The sequence below is a fragment of the Capsaspora owczarzaki genome (assembly GCF_000151315.2).
Source record: "Capsaspora owczarzaki ATCC 30864 unplaced genomic scaffold supercont2.9, whole genome shotgun sequence".
In the NCBI taxonomy this organism is placed as follows: Eukaryota; class Filasterea; order Ministeriida; family Capsasporidae; genus Capsaspora; species Capsaspora owczarzaki.
The window spans coordinates 268,968-285,190 of NW_011887300.1; the positions used below are offsets into that span (position 1 = coordinate 268,968).

Here is a 16,223-nt window from a genome sequence, read left to right on the forward strand (position 1 = left end):
TTTTGGGCTTGTTCAACTTTGTCGGGTTTGCCTTTTGTAAGAGGCTTTCGTCAATGCCAAGTTTCGCGAGCATGCCTTTTTTGGCTTCGGCTTTGTCGGAGACCACTTCCACATCGGACAGGTCGATCAGCACCGCATACAACATTTCATCGCCCATGACACGGTAGATACCGACATGGCGCCAACGCACGTCCTTGTGCTTGTAGCCAAGCGATGCCATGTGATCAATCGCAAGCGCGGTTGCAACCAGAACGGCACGACCTTCCACTTGCTGCTCGCATGGCCGGACATCCCCGGCCATCTTGACATATGGCATGTAAACCGCATACTCCGTGCTCTGGGTCTCGGAGAAAGGATTCGCGTGGCGTTTGCCCCAGATCTTGCGCCACAGCTCAGCCTCTTGTTCGGCTGACAATGTATGCGCGCCGTTCGGATTGCGCACCTTGAGGACACAGACACCGTGGTTCAGTTTGGTGTACGGGCTCGCAAGCCATGCATGGCCGTCGCGTCCGCGACCGAGGTCAACAAAGCAGTAGACATTGGTCGGCTTTTGGCCTGCGAGAATGTGCCCATCAGGTTGGACGACCTTGTTGGAGAAGGTGTTGAAGTCCAGCTGAGCGCGGCCATGCGTTCTGGTCTGTGTAAGCTGGTTTTTACTGTAGAACAGGCACGAGGAGCTTTCGCCGAAATGGGGGTGGAAGCGCAGACGCGACAGGTGATAGGCCTTGAAGATGACGCTCTGCAACACGTTGACGAGGTCGGGATCGTTCCACTTGAACACGCGCGTGCGGATGAGGCGGCGCGTCGCGTTGCCTTGGTGAATCGCCTTTGCTGAAGTTGCTGCTAGGTTGTGCACGTTGCCAAACGTGGGGACAACTTTGAGCGATGGCCACTGCGCGTCTGTCGTGTCGGTTGCTCGTCTCTCGAGATCAAGAATGATCTTCTTGAACTCGTCGACGTCCGAAACAGTCGCGCACTCGGTCGTGCAGGAGGTAGAGTCATCAAGGTGGAGTTCCATGTCGTCGGCGAGCCAGTAGATCGCCCACTCATGGTACGTCGTGAGGATGCCAAAGTACGGCACCATGCAAAAGTCCTCGTGAGGCGAGCGCAGGTAGTCGTACAGCTGGCCTTGCAGGTGCCCGAGGGTTGTATTGTGCTTGGCAGCATCCGAATCGGGGTTGTTGTCCGACTCTGCGCGGCGCTCCAAATCCCCACCTTCGCACACATACGTGCCTTTGACCAGAGTGGTCGTCGGGCTCTTGACTTCAATCACGAGTAGCGGCTGTCCTTTCATGGTTGTGATGACGATATCCGGTCGAATGGCAGGTGCCGAAGTGGCAGCCGTCGACGCAGGAGAGCCTGTCGAATTCGCTTGCTTGCCCTTCTTTTGGCTCTTGGCTGTAAGAGGTGGGGCAGGCGACAAAGCGGTTGCCGTCGACGAAGAGGCAGCCGCAGCGTCGTCGTCAACTGTTGTTGTCGAAGGTTGAGACTTTTCTGAACTCGGCATGATAGGTAAACCAAGACTGAATGTGATGGTTTTCAGAGTCGAGAGCACGACACTATGCACATCTGCCTCAGCATTCGCATAGCCACACTCTGCAAATTTCGGCCGCTTGGCAAGCTTGAAGTCAAAGCACCCAAATGGTTCGGGGGCCTGCTCACACATGGCTGGGACATGCTTATCGTTTGCATGTGGTTCCATTTCTTTGTTCGCAATCATTGGTTGGAGTGACTCGGCCAGGCGGGCTGTAACAGAGAGACAGCAGGTTAGTTTTTGGACTTCTCAGCTGTTTGGCGCCTTTCTTTCCTCTTTTTTTTTTTTTTTTTTTTGAAATGTCTTGGCAAAGCGCGAGTTCGTACCTTCAACCTCCGTGCGGTAGGTCTTGACGGGCACGCGGATGGAGCCAAGTCGTTCATCCTCGTCTTGTTTGTTCAGCAAGCGTAGTGCTCGCTCCATACTCTCGTCGGGTATTTGAACTGCGGTGTAAAGCGGGTTGACCTTCTCGACGACGCCCTTGACATCTTTCATCACATCCTCGAGTGTGAGGTTGGCCACGGCTTTAGCCAGCTCGTCGTATGCCTTGTTGGTCGCCGCGGGGTCGAGAGGCGGGGGTGCAGGCTTGGCAGGGCCCAGTGCAAGCGAGAAAGACTCGAAACGTTTCAAGAAGTCGTCCTTCTCGGAGGCAGCAGACGAGTCAGACGGAGATAAGCCAGCCGCTGCAGCTGCGGGGTGTGCCGAGTTGGAACTGGAGGCCATCTGAAGGGCCGGGAGGAGGGGGGGGGGAAATGGCGGAACAAACAACACAAAAAGAGAAAAAAAAAAAAAAGAAAAAAAAAAAAAAAAGAAGAAGGTAAAGTGAAACGTGAAAAAGTGAAAAGTGAACAAACCAAAAGGAAGAAAAGAAAAACCCTAACGCGAAACAACACCGATTGAAACAAGCACGAAACGAACTGCAGAAATCCTTGGAGATGAACGCAAAGCAGCATGGGAGAAATTCAAAGTTATTGATGCGCCTCCTGGTGAGAAAGAAAGAGCGCAAGAAATCCTGCCGAATGACACACACGAATCAAAGAAGGTAAGAAAGCTCGTTAGACCCGGCATGAAACGAGAATATCGTAATTTAAGGGATAGATCTACAGTACGGACACCGCTGTCATTTATCGTGCCGGTCGCCGCCCACCTAGGGCGGGACGGAATGCCCACCCCCTTTGTTTTATTATTATTTGTCATTCTTCTCATTTCGATTGCGCCTCAGTCTTATTTCATTTTAGATTACCGTTTGTTTGCATTTTCGTGCTGGACATACAAAAAGAAACCAGAGACACGCTGGAGGGGGAAAAGGCTGAGGACCGGTGTTCACCCAAACATTTAGGGAAGGATTTCTCAATTCTTTGTCCATTTCAGCTGCAGTTCACCTATGGACAATCACGGACATTTGGAATAAGCACAACATAGCTTGCTGTGGACCTTTGCATCCGGCTGCAAGCATCTTAAGCTGTTTGCAAGCAAAAAGAGTCTTTGGTTCAAGTTTTCTTCTTGTGATGCAGTTTCGTTCGGTCTCTCTCTTTTGTCTTTGTCTTCAACGCCCATCTTTACTCTTGTTTTCAATTGTTTGTCTGCATCAGCAACTTTTCTAATTCACATTTTCTCAGACTTTTTGATTGTCAGTCCTTTTTTTTCTTTCATTCTTTGTTGTTTTTTTCCATTCTTCAAAATCCAGCCTTTGCTTGTCGGTAAACAACTTCATCTCCACCTCACTCCTCTTCCTTCCCCTTTCCACTCGCTCATGTCCTCCTCTTGTACCAATTGCAACACTGCGTGTGTGTGCGGTCTCTGATACCGACGCCTCCAAACAATACGCATTGCAATCGTCGGTCTTTTTGCGGCTACCTTTTTGGTCATCTGTTTTTTTTTCCAAATGCTTCATTTTCCGAGGCCTTCCCTCCAAGCCATTGATTCACTGCGCCGTGATGATGATGATGGTGTTCACTGAGTGATGATGATGGATTGAATGGAAGACACACGGAAGGTCGTCCTCTGTTTGTGTGTGTTTCTCATTTTCATCGTCATCACTTCCCAATCCTTCTCCTTTGTGTGCTACCTCCGCCCAATCTCACCTAACCCACCCCCCAACTTCCAACTCACCCAACTCCTTGAAAACCTCACAACTCAACCTTTTGCTGAATTTCTCTGCCTTCTTGTCCTTCTTCGTCTTGCTTCCTGCTGTGTGTTGTTTGTGGTTCTCGCTCTCCAACCGCATCCATCCCCGCATCCACAGAAAAACCAACAGAACGAATGGACGCCACGTCGCTGCGCAACCAAGCCATGATGAACCAGTTTGTCCACGCCACAGGATGCACATGGGCATACGCGCAGACCACCCTCGAGGCCTGCAAATGGAACATGGAGGTCAGTACAAGGGCATGGGGCTTTTGTTGTTGGTGCTCTCGTGGGCGACCAGACTCCCGCTTTGCCATCCCCCTTCCCCCCGCCTGACAAAGCACCCGACAAAAAGTCACACTCTGTCTACTCGGTTTTGTCAGCATTGGGCTTGATACCGACACTCAGTCAAAAGCAAGACCTCCTTTTGTTTCAAAAGCCGGCAACAAAAGCGGTTGGAAACCTTTTTTTTTTTTTTTTTTTTTTTTTTTTTTGTGAGGACAGACCCAAGACTCCTCTCACAAGTTTGCACTGTCGAACAGTGTGCTGTGATGGGGGTGTCTCACAAGGACTTGACAGCTCCAAGGCGAACGCGGGATGGGGGAATTTTGCGGAACAGTCACAATCCAATGGTGTTTTGGTCACGTCAAATTGAGAATTCTGGCAAAAGCCTCGAGTTCTGCGAAAGTCAATCTCCACATGTTGGTGCTGCCATTGCGCATCCACCGACTTGTCATCGTGATGCTGAACAAAACAAGAGCATCAAAACGCATCTGAACAAAAGTTGTCTTCTCTTTTGTCGCTCATCTTGTTTCGATTCAAATTTTGCTGCGTCAGGTCGCACTCAGCGCTTTCTACCAGCAAATCGCCCCGCCGCCAGGGATGCAATCGCAGGTGAGTTGTCATTGCCTCATTAGTGTGTTTGGAATGATTGTCGAAGCTTGACTTTTCATTCTTGTCGCTCACACAATTTTTTTTTTTGCTCTTTTCGTTTGCGCAGTCCCGCTACGCACAGCAAAATACTACCCCTTCCAATACACCAGCAACACCACCTCAGTTCCCTGACGCGCTCGCTGGCTTCAAGAGCATGAGCATGCGCGTGGAAAACAAGTAATAATAATACCTTAGTTAACTCAATGTTCGGCAAGCAAGGATTTTTCTTTTCTTTTCTTGTCGCTGGACATTGTTCTTTTTCCCCATCCAGACCCGTCGTTGTTCTTGTTATCTCGTGATTTTCATGCATTTCCTCCTCGACGCTGGCGTGTTGGCCTGGTCCTTTTTCTTGATGTACAAACAAAACTAATCAAACGAAGCAACGAAACGATCCCAACCTTCTTTGTTTTGTTGCATCCTGTTCACGCCACCCCCTTTCTATTGGATGGCGTCACACTCGAAGCAATGCAGCGATCCCATGACACGAAACAGATACAGAAAACAAGATTGCTTATGGAAACACAGTCGAAAAAAAAATTACATTGCCAGATTCATCGTTCGTTTTGTTATTGGGCACACCATCCCCCGGATGTCTTTATCGTGCAGCTGTCGAAGCCTTGGGAAAAACAAAGTCGAGAAGAGCGGAGGCCTCGGTGGTATCGTATGGCGAGGCGCGAGGTTGTTTTGTTCGGCCTTCTGCTGTTGCTGCTGTTGCGGGAGCTGCTGCCGCCGCTGCTTCGGATCGCCGTGTTGCTGGGGAGGCAAATGCTGTGGTAGAGTCGGGTTTGTGCGAACGTGCCGTGTTGACCAACTCGAGCTGCTGGGCATGGGTCTGCTGGCGCATGCTCAGATATGCGCTGTGTCGAATTGGCTGGGCGACAAAGCGGGGTGCGGAGCGACCTTGGACGGCTGCCTCGAGCCGTTGATGCAGGAGAGCGGCAGGACCCGTGCGCGGGATGCGATCGTGCTCGTGCAACTCGCTGACCAAGCCGCGAACGCGCTCCATTGTCTCTGCTGTTCCGTTGCGTCGCTGATCCTCCAGGGATTGCGTGAAACGTTGCTGGAACTCGGGCAACAGTTCGCTTCGTTGCTGCGCGATAAACTTGTCCTTGGCGGGGACGACGGGCGCCTTGGCGACGCGCTTGAGCTCGGTCTGGTCGAGCATGACAGCCTCCTGCAGCGAGGCAAACTCGCGCAGCGCAAAGCGGTTGGCGGCCTTGTCCACAGGCTTGACGGCAAACACGGCTTGCTCTGTTGGGAGCATGAGGTTGGACGGCTGCAGCGCAAGATAGGTCTCGGCTTTCAGGTTGCTGCGCATGCGGGTTTTCACAGCCTTGACGTATTCGACGTGCGCGCTGTCTAGCAAGTCCTTTGCACGCACGGGATTCTTGACGAGCGCATTGTGCAGCTTGTCAGCAATACGGCGCTCTTCTTTGGCGTCCTTGAACGGCGACACGTAGCCGATTCGCGAGAGGCGGTGCGCAACAAACGGCTGCATCTGCGATGCGCCGAACGTGAGCGGCAGCGCCTTGCGCGCGACCTTGTGCAGCACTGCAGCATTGCGGAGAACGTTGCGGTAGCGCTCTGCGGCGACCTTGTTGGCCGCAGTGGCCGCGCGCAGCAATCCGTGCTTGGCAACGTCGCCGCGCATTGCGTACGTCGGATTGAGCGCATAGCCGTACGTGATGCCCTTCTGCCGGTGGACGTCCTTGGGCTGTCGTCCCAGCTGCTTTGCCGAGAACACTGGGCGAACGACGAGCATGCGCTCCTGGACCAGCTTGCGCAGGACGTCGTTCTTGAGCTTTGACGCAGAGATGATGTTGTCCTCGCCGACCAGCTAAGTTCGCAGCAAAAGCACCACCAACACCAATCAAGTGAGTCAGCAACTGTTCAGATCTTGTTCATTCTAGCTCATGTTTGTGATGTCGGTCTCGTCCGACCAGAGCAGCCCCTCAATGGGTTGGTCCCATAGTAAAAACAATAGAAAAAAAAAAAAAGCTACAGATCTCCATGCGCTTGCATTCAGCTTCACGCGCTGCTCGCTCCGCACTCCCGTCATCGGACTGCTCTTCCCTACAATCACAAAGGGGGGGGCGATAAAGGACTCACGGCGAAGAGCTGGACGCTGGTGAGCGGCGTGGTTGCGCGGCGGACGAGCGAGAGGACGAGCTGCCCGAGCGGCTTCATTGAGCGCTTCAGCTGGTTTGGCATTGGAGCAGCAGTGTGATTCAGAAGGAGAGATAAAAGATTGGACTGCAGCAGCAGCTGCCAAACTAAAAACATCCAAAACTAAGAAATGCCACAAAATCATGGTAACAATTGGTCGGGAAAGAGAGGAGCGAGGAGGTGACTCAAATGCAAAACAACAATGTATTCGACAATCAAGATTTATGTACTACTCGCTTTCAGCGACAACGTCGGACTCTCGCGCGGGAAAGTAGTCCTCCGTGGCAAACACCTCGACGGGATGGAACCGGCCGGGCGGCGCGGCCACTGGCACCTCCATGGATTTTTTCTGTTTCAAAAAAAGGAGCGGAGCCGTCGCTCAAGTATTGAGCATTTCATTCGAGGAGGACGAGGTCTACGAATCAAAAAACCCAATCATGCGCTTACGCCAAAAAGCGAGGGGAGCTTGAAGCCGTCAAAGACCTTCTTGATGGACCGTGATTGAAAGTCCTTCTCTGCTTGATCCAATCGCTCTTCCAGCCTGCTGACAAATCCTTTGATGTGGTTGATGTATTTCTAAGCACACAAGGCAGTTGTGAGGGGTTAGTATTCTATTCACTCGTAGGTTGTGCCTTTTGGACTCTCATTGGCAGCGTTGCTACCTCGACTTGTTCAATGTAGGCGAATAGTCCTTGCAACTTTGCCGTGTTCTTCATCAAGTACGGCAGATGTGTCTGAATGGTGACGAGCGAGTCGCGATGCAGCTATTCACACACATATAGACACATCCACAACCAAACCTCGACAAGATCAGAATTTCTCATAATTTTCTCAGAAAACTTGTCACAACAAGTCAAAAGACCAACCGTTTCGGACAAGGAGCGCATTTCGTCCAGCTTCTTGAGCATGTCGTCGACGTTCGTTGCAACCGCGGTAATCTACGACATTGCATTCAAGGAGTTTGATCATCAGAGCGGACAACGTTGAGTGAGTGTGGAGGATCAGAGTGGCAGCAGCAGCAGCAGCAGCATTGTGTCGCTTACTTCGCCGAGGTTTTCAAACCGGAGGAACTGCGCATAGTCAGCAGCTGCCTTTGCCGATGCTGCGCTGAGGTCGATCTCGACCTGGGCAGCGGCAACAGCGGCGGCGGCAATGGTGACTGGCGAGGCCATCTCAGGCGCAGCAGCCGACGCTCCACCAGCAGTCGCTCCGGTGGTGGTATCAACAGAAGCAGCAGCAACAGTAGTAGCAGTAGCAGCGTCGATGGAAGCAGCCTCAGCCTCGATGGCGGCGGCAGTGGCAAGCGCAGACGCAGCCGCTGGCGACAATGTTGATGCGGCTTCACTCATGATGCACTGAGCGTTCAACGACAAAAGCAAAGACTGAGGTATCGCAATGCAGTGTGCAAATGGTGATGCACTGCAACAAGTAAAGCGAGAAGAGCATTGTGATGAAGCGAGTGATTGTTTGTTTCAAAGAAAGAGAGCAGAACAGTGAAAATTTCTGAGAGCAGCAGAAATCTGAGAATCAACAACGGCGTGAACTCTATGATTTTTGTGTGCCTTTTTGAATTTGACGATGAAAATAGACGAAAGCTCAGTTGTTCTATTGAAAATGGAAGGCGAGGACAACGAAGCAGCAGCAGTGCCCAGCAATGGCAATGGCAATGGCAATGGCAATGGCAGTGAAGCAGCGGTGGCGAGCTCAGTGCACGACCGGCTCAATCGGAAGCTGCAGAGCAGGCCAGACAAGAAAGACCTCGTCGCAAACAACATTATGAAGCGTAAGAGCAAATAAAGTAGTCCGAGTTGTCGCAGCCGTAGTCAGAGTCGCAGTAGTAGTAGAAGAGAGTGAAGCAGAGCGAAAACAGCGATGGAAGCGACTCTCTCTCTCTCTCTCTCTCTCTCTCTCTCTCTCTCTCATGCTGCGTTGCTCGTGACAATGATACAATGATACAATGATACAATGATACATGAATGGCTTACTGTTGATGTGTATGGATGGATTGGATGGACTGCTGCTTTGTTTTAGAGGCGAACGTGTCGCCTGCGCTGCTCAATGCACAGACAGAGCTCAATAAGGCAAGGATGGAAGAGCGCCTCAACAAGAAGCTCTCAACGCGGCCAGCCAAGGAAACACTCGTCTCAAACAACATCATGAAAGGTAAGAACAGATAAAGAAAAAACCACCAAGTCTGCTCACAAAAGAAGAACCACTGGGGGGTTCAAGATTCAGCTCACAAAAGAGAAGCAACTGACGCTGCGGTCAGACGCGAGGCTTTCTCATCAAAAGCACAAAGAATGCTCGTGAGAGCTCGTGAGGGCTCGCTTTGACCGAGACCAGTAATGGCGGTGGAGAGCGGGGGGATGGAAGGAAAACTCAACCCAACCAGCGAAAAAACAATCCTGACTCATACGCGCTCAATCCCCTCCCTCAATGCTTGCTCACTGTGTTGACCGATTGGCTCGTTGGTGAATTCTGTCAAACCATCAGGCGGAGACCCCAATTTGCTGGCGAGGCAGACCGCGCTAAACCGATCGCTGATTGAACGCACGCTGGAGATGCGCCTGGCGGAAAAGTACGGCCGACGATGGGCGTCGCTCTCAACAAGCGAAGCTGCGCCTCTTGTCGAGTGGAATCGTCGCAAATCGGCCAGCCTTGCACTTCATGAAGCATCGAGCGGTGCGCCACGACAGTCCTTGTTTGACGTTGTCAAGCTGGCGCGCGCGGCGTCGGACAAGGCGTTGGCGGTGGAACAGCAGCAGCAGGTCAGTCAGGTTGATCAAGCAGCGGAAACAACAACACCTGCAGCTCCCACAGCCACGGCAGCTGAAGCGACATCCACAATCTCTGAAGCTATTTCGGAAGAGGACAGCCAACCAGAAGTGCGCGCCAAGACCAGCGGCTCGGAATCCAAATCCAAGCACCTGCCACGCTCGAACGCCATCGACCAACCCGATGCATCGGCCGGTGCCGAGCGAGGGCGTAGCAATTCGAGTGGCGGCTCCGTGTTGCCCGCTCGCGGACCACCGCTCAGCTTTGCACAGTCGCCCATGCGAAAAAAGCGCCGAGGCGGACTCTCGTCGCGCTCTGTCATTAACAACACGTATGCGCGCTTCAATCGACAGCTGTCCATTTCTTCGCGCGCCCACAAATCCGACTTTATCATCCAAATCGAGCAGTCGGGCCGATTTGTCTGCCACAACTGCTGCTCCGAAGATGGTTTGGGCCCCGAGTTCAACTCGAGTCGATACTCGTACAATGACTTTTTCAACGAGAAGGACTGGGACAAGGAGTTGTTGCAAGCACCTACGCACTACGCACAATCCCGAAGCCAAAAAGCTCAAGTGAGTCTTGATGTTTTTGTTGTGTTTTTGTCGTGTTGTTGTGGTGGTTTGTTGTTTACGTTGCCAGCTGCCCCTTCCCCACCATTGAGTGCAGTGACTGACCTCACTTCTTTTTTGCGCGCTTTCATCCTTGTCCGATCGCAGTCTTTGCAACACCTGCTACGGACTTTGCTCTTGTGGCAAGGAGCTCGAGGAGGGCGTTTGCGACAATTGTGGATCCCTCGCCCCGCTGACCTGCAACCAGCCACGCACTGCGCCAGAATTCCCCAAGCCCGTCTTCAAGGAAGACATCAAGGGCCGGCGGCAGCAGCAATTGTCCAAGCACTCGCACCTCGATCGCATCGAGCGCATTGCACGAGCGTCTGTCACCTCGAGCGGGGAAGAAGATGACGACGAGACGCAAAGCAAGTACCGACGACGCTCGCGCCTGTCCTCCGGGTCTGAGATTGGCTCCGACACGGATGAGGTTTCAGGCGTTCCATCCTTGTCGTCATCGCCGGTGCCGACCTCGCCTCCTCTCGCTGATCAACCTTTGGCAACCCCGGCGGCCCAGACGGCTCGATCTCTGCCTGGCACTGGCGACGACGCAAGTGATTCGGACGACGATCAGCCACCGCTTCGCCGACGCAAGATCAAGTTTGGCGACGACTTGGTCATGGGCGAGTACGACCGATACCGCTACCTGAATGTCTTTGTGGACGAGTGTCTCTTCACGTTTGTCAACCCGGAGACAGGGGAGCGGGGCATTGCGGTGGAAGGATCCAACCCACCCATCATTCTTCCCATTTTGGAGAGCGACACGTACTTTGACTTTTTCCAACGCGAGGCCAATGGCGACTTGTTTGCCATTTCGCGACGCTGCATCAGCGACGTTGCCGAGGATTTGGTGCGCTCCGCTTCCCCGGTTGTCGGGGACGGCAGCGGCAGCGCGACCTCCCCACCCTCCTCAGGCCCGTCGACGCCCAAGCTCAGCCAGGTCGTGTTCCCATCCAACAACAGTCCGAAAAACATTTCCCGTGTCTATCTTGTAGACAAGGTCAACCACAACTTGCTGTACTTTGCCGACAAAAAGCTGGGCGAGTATTTTGCGTGGAAGACCGACTCTGGCGATGTCTTTCAAGTTTCCTGAAGGGAGGTGGTGCTCGATTTGCTCTGTGTACTTTTGTAAAATTAACCTCTTTCCTCCCCCTCCCCCCAAAATTCGTGCACGAATCCAAATGCAAATACTGTATATTCAATGTACAAGAGCCTTTTGATCAACAAAACAACTCGGCCTAGTATTCCACAAGCGCAATTCGGTCGCCAGCAAGCATTCGCTCTTATTGCCAAACCTGAACGAGAAAGCAAAGCAGCAGCAGCAGCAACAACAACAACAACAACAACAATGAGCGATGAAAGCAAACACGAGGAACAACAACAACAACAACAACAACTCTGCTCTGGGGTGATGAAGGCACGCACCTTAATTGTGTTGTCGGCCGCGCCAGAAAACACGCGTCCCTTGGATGCAGCAAGCGTGTCGACACTGCTGCCATGACGAATTAGCGTTTGGACACATTGGAAGTTCTCGAGGTTCCAAACGCGAATGGTATTGTCGTACGAGCCCGAGAACAGCCGGGCAGAGTTGCGCGTTGACAGAACCGCAAGTGCATACACTGCTCCCAAATGCCCACTCAAGACGGCAACGTCCGAGTAGTTGTTCACGTCCCACACGTGAATGCTGTTCTCATAAGTACCGCAGATAATGTGACGGTCGGTGACGGCAAGCGAGTACACCGATCCGCCGTGAGTATTGAGCACACGGACGCATTCCAGGGTTTCCAGAGAATGGATCTGTGTCGATGATCAAAACAACCAGTACATGAGCGTTGGTACTCGAAAAAGGACGTTGCCAGAAAACGAAGGGAGAGTAGTAGAATGCTTACAAAAATCGTCTTGTAGGAACCGCTGTACAAGTACGTTTCCGTTGCGACCAGAGCGCGAGCCCAATGATTCAAGCCCGTCAAGTCTTTCATGTGCTTGTGTGTGCCGAGATCCCAGACCTGGCAGACGGTTGGTTGCCACCAACAAAGTTAGAAACAACCAAAAAAAAAAAAAAAAAAAGCAAACCGCGCGGCAAAAAGTCGCGTAACAGTTTGCACCTACCTTGATAACTTTGTGCGAGCCGCTAAAGAGCATGTCGTTGGCAATTGCAAGCGTACACACGGGACTGTCATGACCGTCGAGACTGTCGAGCAATTCGAGGGTGTCCAAATCCCAAACCTTGATTGTGGAGTCGGACGAGCCGCTGTAGAGCTTGTGCGCGTGAATGCAAAGCGCATGCACAATGCCCTTGTGTGCCTTGTCTCCAGTGAGCGTGTTTTTGCACTTAAACTCGGTGGCGGACCACACTTTGATCGTTTCATCCGACGAGCCGCTGAAAAGCAGGTCCTTGTACACAACCAATGCCCACACGGGCCCTTGGTGGCCGACAAAGGTGCCCTTGCACTTGAATGTGTTTGTGGTGATGAACTCAATCTCTAAAAGTGCAGAAACGACAGAAAACCAAGAGGTGAATGCAACGCGATTGATTGGTATGGAAGCAAACCCCCCCCCCAAAAAAAAAACGAAAAGTAGTTGCGGACGGGCTTACCGTCGACCACGCCCATCCGGGCAAGCACCTCGCCTTTCACATCATTCAGCTGGCGCAGCATGTCGGCGGATTCTCCAGCGACCTTGAGCATGTTTTTGTCAACCAAATCTGAGCACACACACACAAAGAAAACCCAGAACAAGTCAACAACAACGAGGAGAAACCCCGCGTCTCAGGTGGACAAGCGGCAATTACCCAATCGTCGCTCGACGGTGATGGACAGCTGCTCCATCTTCTCGGACACTTTGGCGAGCATGGTGCGCATGAACGACAGCTCTTCTTCACGATTGTGCAGCGCTTGCGTCAAGGTGAGTATTTGGTCCTCGGACGTTTTGAGGAGCTCTTTGATTGACTCGTAGCGACACGACGCAAGATGCAACTTGACTTGGGCGGCTGCTCCTTTGAACGGGCATCTGCACAAAGTTTGGGGAGAGGCAAAAAAGTAAGAACGCAACATACCAGAACAGCCACAAAACAAAAACCCTCACATACCCGCGTGCACGATGGGCACAGGGAGTGTGCTCGCAGATTTGCAGATGGGTCTCGAGGTCGCGCTTGAGAACGATGGGACATTGGGTGCTGTTGGGACACCGGGTGGGCGCATAGTCGCAGGTGGATTCATGATCGTGGCGTTGCGACAGCTTGACGGTCAGCGGACAGCCAGCATCGTCCAGTTCGTAGGTTGCGCCAGCCGGGTCGCCATTGGTGGTACTCGCAATGGAAATGGCATCGGCGCTGCTCGTGTCACCATTCACCGATTGCAGTCCAAAGTTGACAGAGTGGGCCAGGCGCTTGAGCCGGTACCGACAGTAGATGAGCAAGTCACCAATTTGTTCAGAAACAGTGAGGTTGGGAAGCAGCACCGACTTGCTCAGCTGCATCTTGTGGGTGGGGCAGCCGCGACCCGCAGGCGCGTGCTCGACGCAGTGCCGACAGAATGTGTGTCCGCACTGCGCAATCACTGGATCGGTGAAAATCTTGCCACACATGCCGCAGTACAGCTTTTCGCTCGGAGGCGTCGTGTAGACGGTGAGACTGCCGCTCGGACCAGCGTCGTCGACGAGCAGCTCACCGTTCGTGCTGCCCGATGCCGACGCGGTGAGTTGCGGCGACATCATACCATTGATCGTCGGCGTGGCCAGCGCAAGCATCAAGCTATTGGTGTTGTTGCCGTAGCTGTTGTTGCCGTTGCCGTTGGGCGTGCTCAACAGCATGGAGCCTGCGCCCATACTGCCTGCTGCGCCGTTGGCGGGGCCCTGGGAATAGTGATGCGTGCTGTGGCTGAGTGATTGAGGAGTGAGCTGGCCGTGAACGGTCGCCTGGCCGTGCTGCGCGGGAGACGGCGCAATGGTGAGTGACATGATGCCTTGGCTCGAGGCGATAGATGGGGTGAACGAAGATGTTCGCGAGTGCGACGGGCGTGATGGCGTCTGCTGCTGCAAGAGCTGCTGCTTTTGGTGCAGCATTTGCTGTTGCTGGTGCTGCTGGTACTGGTGCATGAGTTGCTGCTGGTGCAGCTGCAGCTGCTGCTGTTGCTGGTACGCATCCACGGAATCCACTGTGCTCGTGCTGTAGTGCGATGGGCTGCTCACGGCCCCGCCGCTGCCGTTGGACGAGATGGAGTTCATCCCATTCCCCAGAACGGTCGCATTAAAGTTGGCTGCGCCACCGCCCGTCGCAGCAGCGATCGGAGTGTTTGCAGCCGACCCGTTCATGAGCATGCCCGAGCTGCTGCCAACCAGCGATGGGGTGGACGGCGACCTTGATTCTCCGTGGAAGGACATTGCGAGACTGCGCTATCAGGTACTTTGATGATTTTGTCTCGCAATCTCTCGTTCAATCCAAAGCCGACGAAGGTGTTTAATTCTATGGAGCTTTTTCCTTGAGTTTGAGCTTGAGCTTTTCCCCCTTGAGTTTGAGTTTGAGCTTAACCTTGTTTCTCAGCTCTTTTGAATGGAGCTTTTGGTTCTCTGTTTGAGAGGAATCAGATTGAATGGCAGCGTGTGTGAGTGACGGCGCGACCGCCGCAGCGCAGCAACGAGCAGCAAATGCCAACTGGAGCACGAGGATGTCAAGATGCGGGGTGCTGGAGCTGAGGGGTTTGTGGTAGAGTGTGAGAGAGTGAGAGAGAGCCGACGAAGCAAATGGAACAAGAGTGGGATGGCAGCCACGTTGTCCAGCAAGCAGTGACTGTCAGACACAAACAAAGAAGAGAGGCACAAGCATGGGCTTGTACGCAGAGTGGACGGGCGGGTCGAAGGAGGGGGAGGGGGGAAACAGAGAAGGCGACTTACAGCGGAGGAGAACAAAAAACCAAAAAAAAAAAAAAAAAAAAAAAGGAATGGCTTTACGGGCTGGCTCACTAAAACCAGTGCTTGGCCATTCACAAAAAGATACCCGGTTCGCGATACGGTTTTGTTGAACTTTTTTTTTTTTTTTTTGTTTCCATTTGCATGTTCGATCGTTTCATTCAAACTCGGCCTTTTCGTGTCGATTCTTGCTTTGTTTTGTTGCGTTGTTTGGTTTTTTGCAGTATTTTTTGATAGTCTTTGTTTTTTTCTCGTTTGTCTGAGTTTTTTTTTTTTTGGTTTTTTTTTTCTTTCAGTTTTCCTTCATGTTGACACGCGAAAGCATTCTCGAGCTCAAAGTGGCCGATCTGAAGACCGAGCTCACCAAGCTGGGACTCGACACCAAGGGCCTCAAGGCTGATCTGCAAGAGCGCCTGCTGGCCACGCTTGAGCCGTCCGCTGGGGCTGGGGCTGGAGCTGCGAGCGCTGGTGGCGATCCAGCCATCGCTCCTTCTGCTGCTGCTGCTCCGGCTGCTGCTGCGCCCGTGGCCGTCCCCACTGGTGCTGTGGACATGTACGCTGCTGCGGCTGCGGCGGCCCAGCAAGCGGCGCTGGCTCAGGCTCCCGCCGTCGTTGCTCCTTCGACGACACAACCCAGCGATCTCGGCACGAGCCAGCAGCACCAAGCCAACGATGCCAACGATGCCGCCTCTGCTGCCGATGCCCACACTGCGGCTGTGCCATCGCACAACGCAGGATTGGAGAACTCTGCTTATGCGGTGAGATTGCAGTGGCCGATGATGGCAGTGGCCGAAAGATGGGGTGAACGTGTAGTTTGTAGTGATTGGTACTGATCGTGCGTTTCGTGTGGACGTGATCAACATTTGACAATCAGCAACAGAACGCATACGCGCCCGAGCACGCCCAAGAAGTTGTCCGTAAGTCGCATCACATCCTCCATGTTTGAGCTCCTCTTTGTGCAACGGTCTCAAATCAACTACGATTGTCGTTTCCCCTCAGAGCCAGTCGACGCATACCAAGCACAGCAGTTCGATCAGCAGCCTGTTGTCCCTATGGAGTCAGAGTCGTAAGGGCGGAAGATTTGCATCGAGTGTTTGTTGTTGACTTTTGTTTGTTTCGTGGCATGTTCTCACTCGTGCTCTTGCTCTGATGTCTTCTCGGCCTCGGTCTACTCT

The 16,223-nt window shown here is 52.9% G+C and overlaps 6 protein-coding genes across 6 annotated transcripts; 3 read left to right on the forward strand and 3 right to left on the reverse strand.

Annotated features, from left to right (window-relative positions):
* Window positions 1-17: 17 nt before the first annotated feature.
* On the reverse strand, window positions 18-2,357 carry CAOG_05474 (hypothetical protein; the record flags this gene model as incomplete). The annotated part of the gene is made up of 2 exons (XM_004346097.2): window positions 1,861-2,357; window positions 18-1,746 (listed from the first exon to the last, which is right to left on the reverse strand). Coding segments are annotated over exons 1-2 (2,126 nt in total), but the record flags the coding sequence as incomplete, so codon positions are not given.
* A 774-nt stretch (window positions 2,358-3,131) lies between these two features.
* On the forward strand, window positions 3,132-5,016 carry CAOG_05475 (hypothetical protein). Its single transcript, XM_004346098.2, has 4 exons — window positions 3,132-3,234; window positions 3,780-3,910; window positions 4,499-4,555; window positions 4,662-5,016. The coding sequence occupies exons 2-4, from the start codon at window positions 3,797-3,799 to the stop codon at window positions 4,773-4,775; spliced, it is 285 nt and encodes a 94-aa protein (XP_004346148.2). The 5' UTR covers window positions 3,132-3,234; window positions 3,780-3,796; the 3' UTR covers window positions 4,776-5,016.
* Window positions 5,017-5,189: 173 nt separating this feature from the next.
* CAOG_05476 (hypothetical protein) lies at window positions 5,190-8,109 on the reverse strand (the record flags this gene model as incomplete). Its single annotated transcript, XM_004346099.1, has 7 exons — window positions 5,190-6,431; window positions 6,672-6,867; window positions 6,994-7,109; window positions 7,208-7,336; window positions 7,423-7,524; window positions 7,627-7,698; window positions 7,804-8,109. 7 exons carry the CDS (start codon window positions 8,107-8,109, stop codon window positions 5,190-5,192), a joined length of 2,163 nt encoding a protein of 720 aa, XP_004346149.1.
* Window positions 8,110-8,374: 265 nt separating this feature from the next.
* Window positions 8,375-11,236, forward strand: CAOG_05477 (hypothetical protein; the record flags this gene model as incomplete). Its single annotated transcript, XM_004346100.2, has 4 exons — window positions 8,375-8,543; window positions 8,792-8,923; window positions 9,254-10,107; window positions 10,292-11,236. 4 exons carry the CDS (start codon window positions 8,375-8,377, stop codon window positions 11,234-11,236), a joined length of 2,100 nt encoding a protein of 699 aa, XP_004346150.2.
* An 83-nt stretch (window positions 11,237-11,319) lies between these two features.
* CAOG_05478 (tnf receptor-associated factor 7) lies at window positions 11,320-15,049 on the reverse strand. Its single transcript, XM_004346101.2, has 8 exons — window positions 15,034-15,049; window positions 13,232-14,709; window positions 12,935-13,152; window positions 12,740-12,847; window positions 12,253-12,626; window positions 12,033-12,149; window positions 11,569-11,940; window positions 11,320-11,438 (listed from the first exon to the last, which is right to left on the reverse strand). The coding sequence occupies exons 2-8, from the start codon at window positions 14,521-14,523 to the stop codon at window positions 11,427-11,429; spliced, it is 2,493 nt and encodes an 830-aa protein (XP_004346151.2). The 5' UTR covers window positions 14,524-14,709; window positions 15,034-15,049; the 3' UTR covers window positions 11,320-11,426.
* On the forward strand, window positions 14,884-16,118 carry CAOG_05479 (hypothetical protein; the record flags this gene model as incomplete). Its single annotated transcript, XM_004346102.1, has 4 exons — window positions 14,884-14,931; window positions 15,345-15,806; window positions 15,929-15,965; window positions 16,048-16,118. 4 exons carry the CDS (start codon window positions 14,884-14,886, stop codon window positions 16,116-16,118), a joined length of 618 nt encoding a protein of 205 aa, XP_004346152.1.
* Window positions 16,119-16,223: the final 105 nt, after the last annotated feature.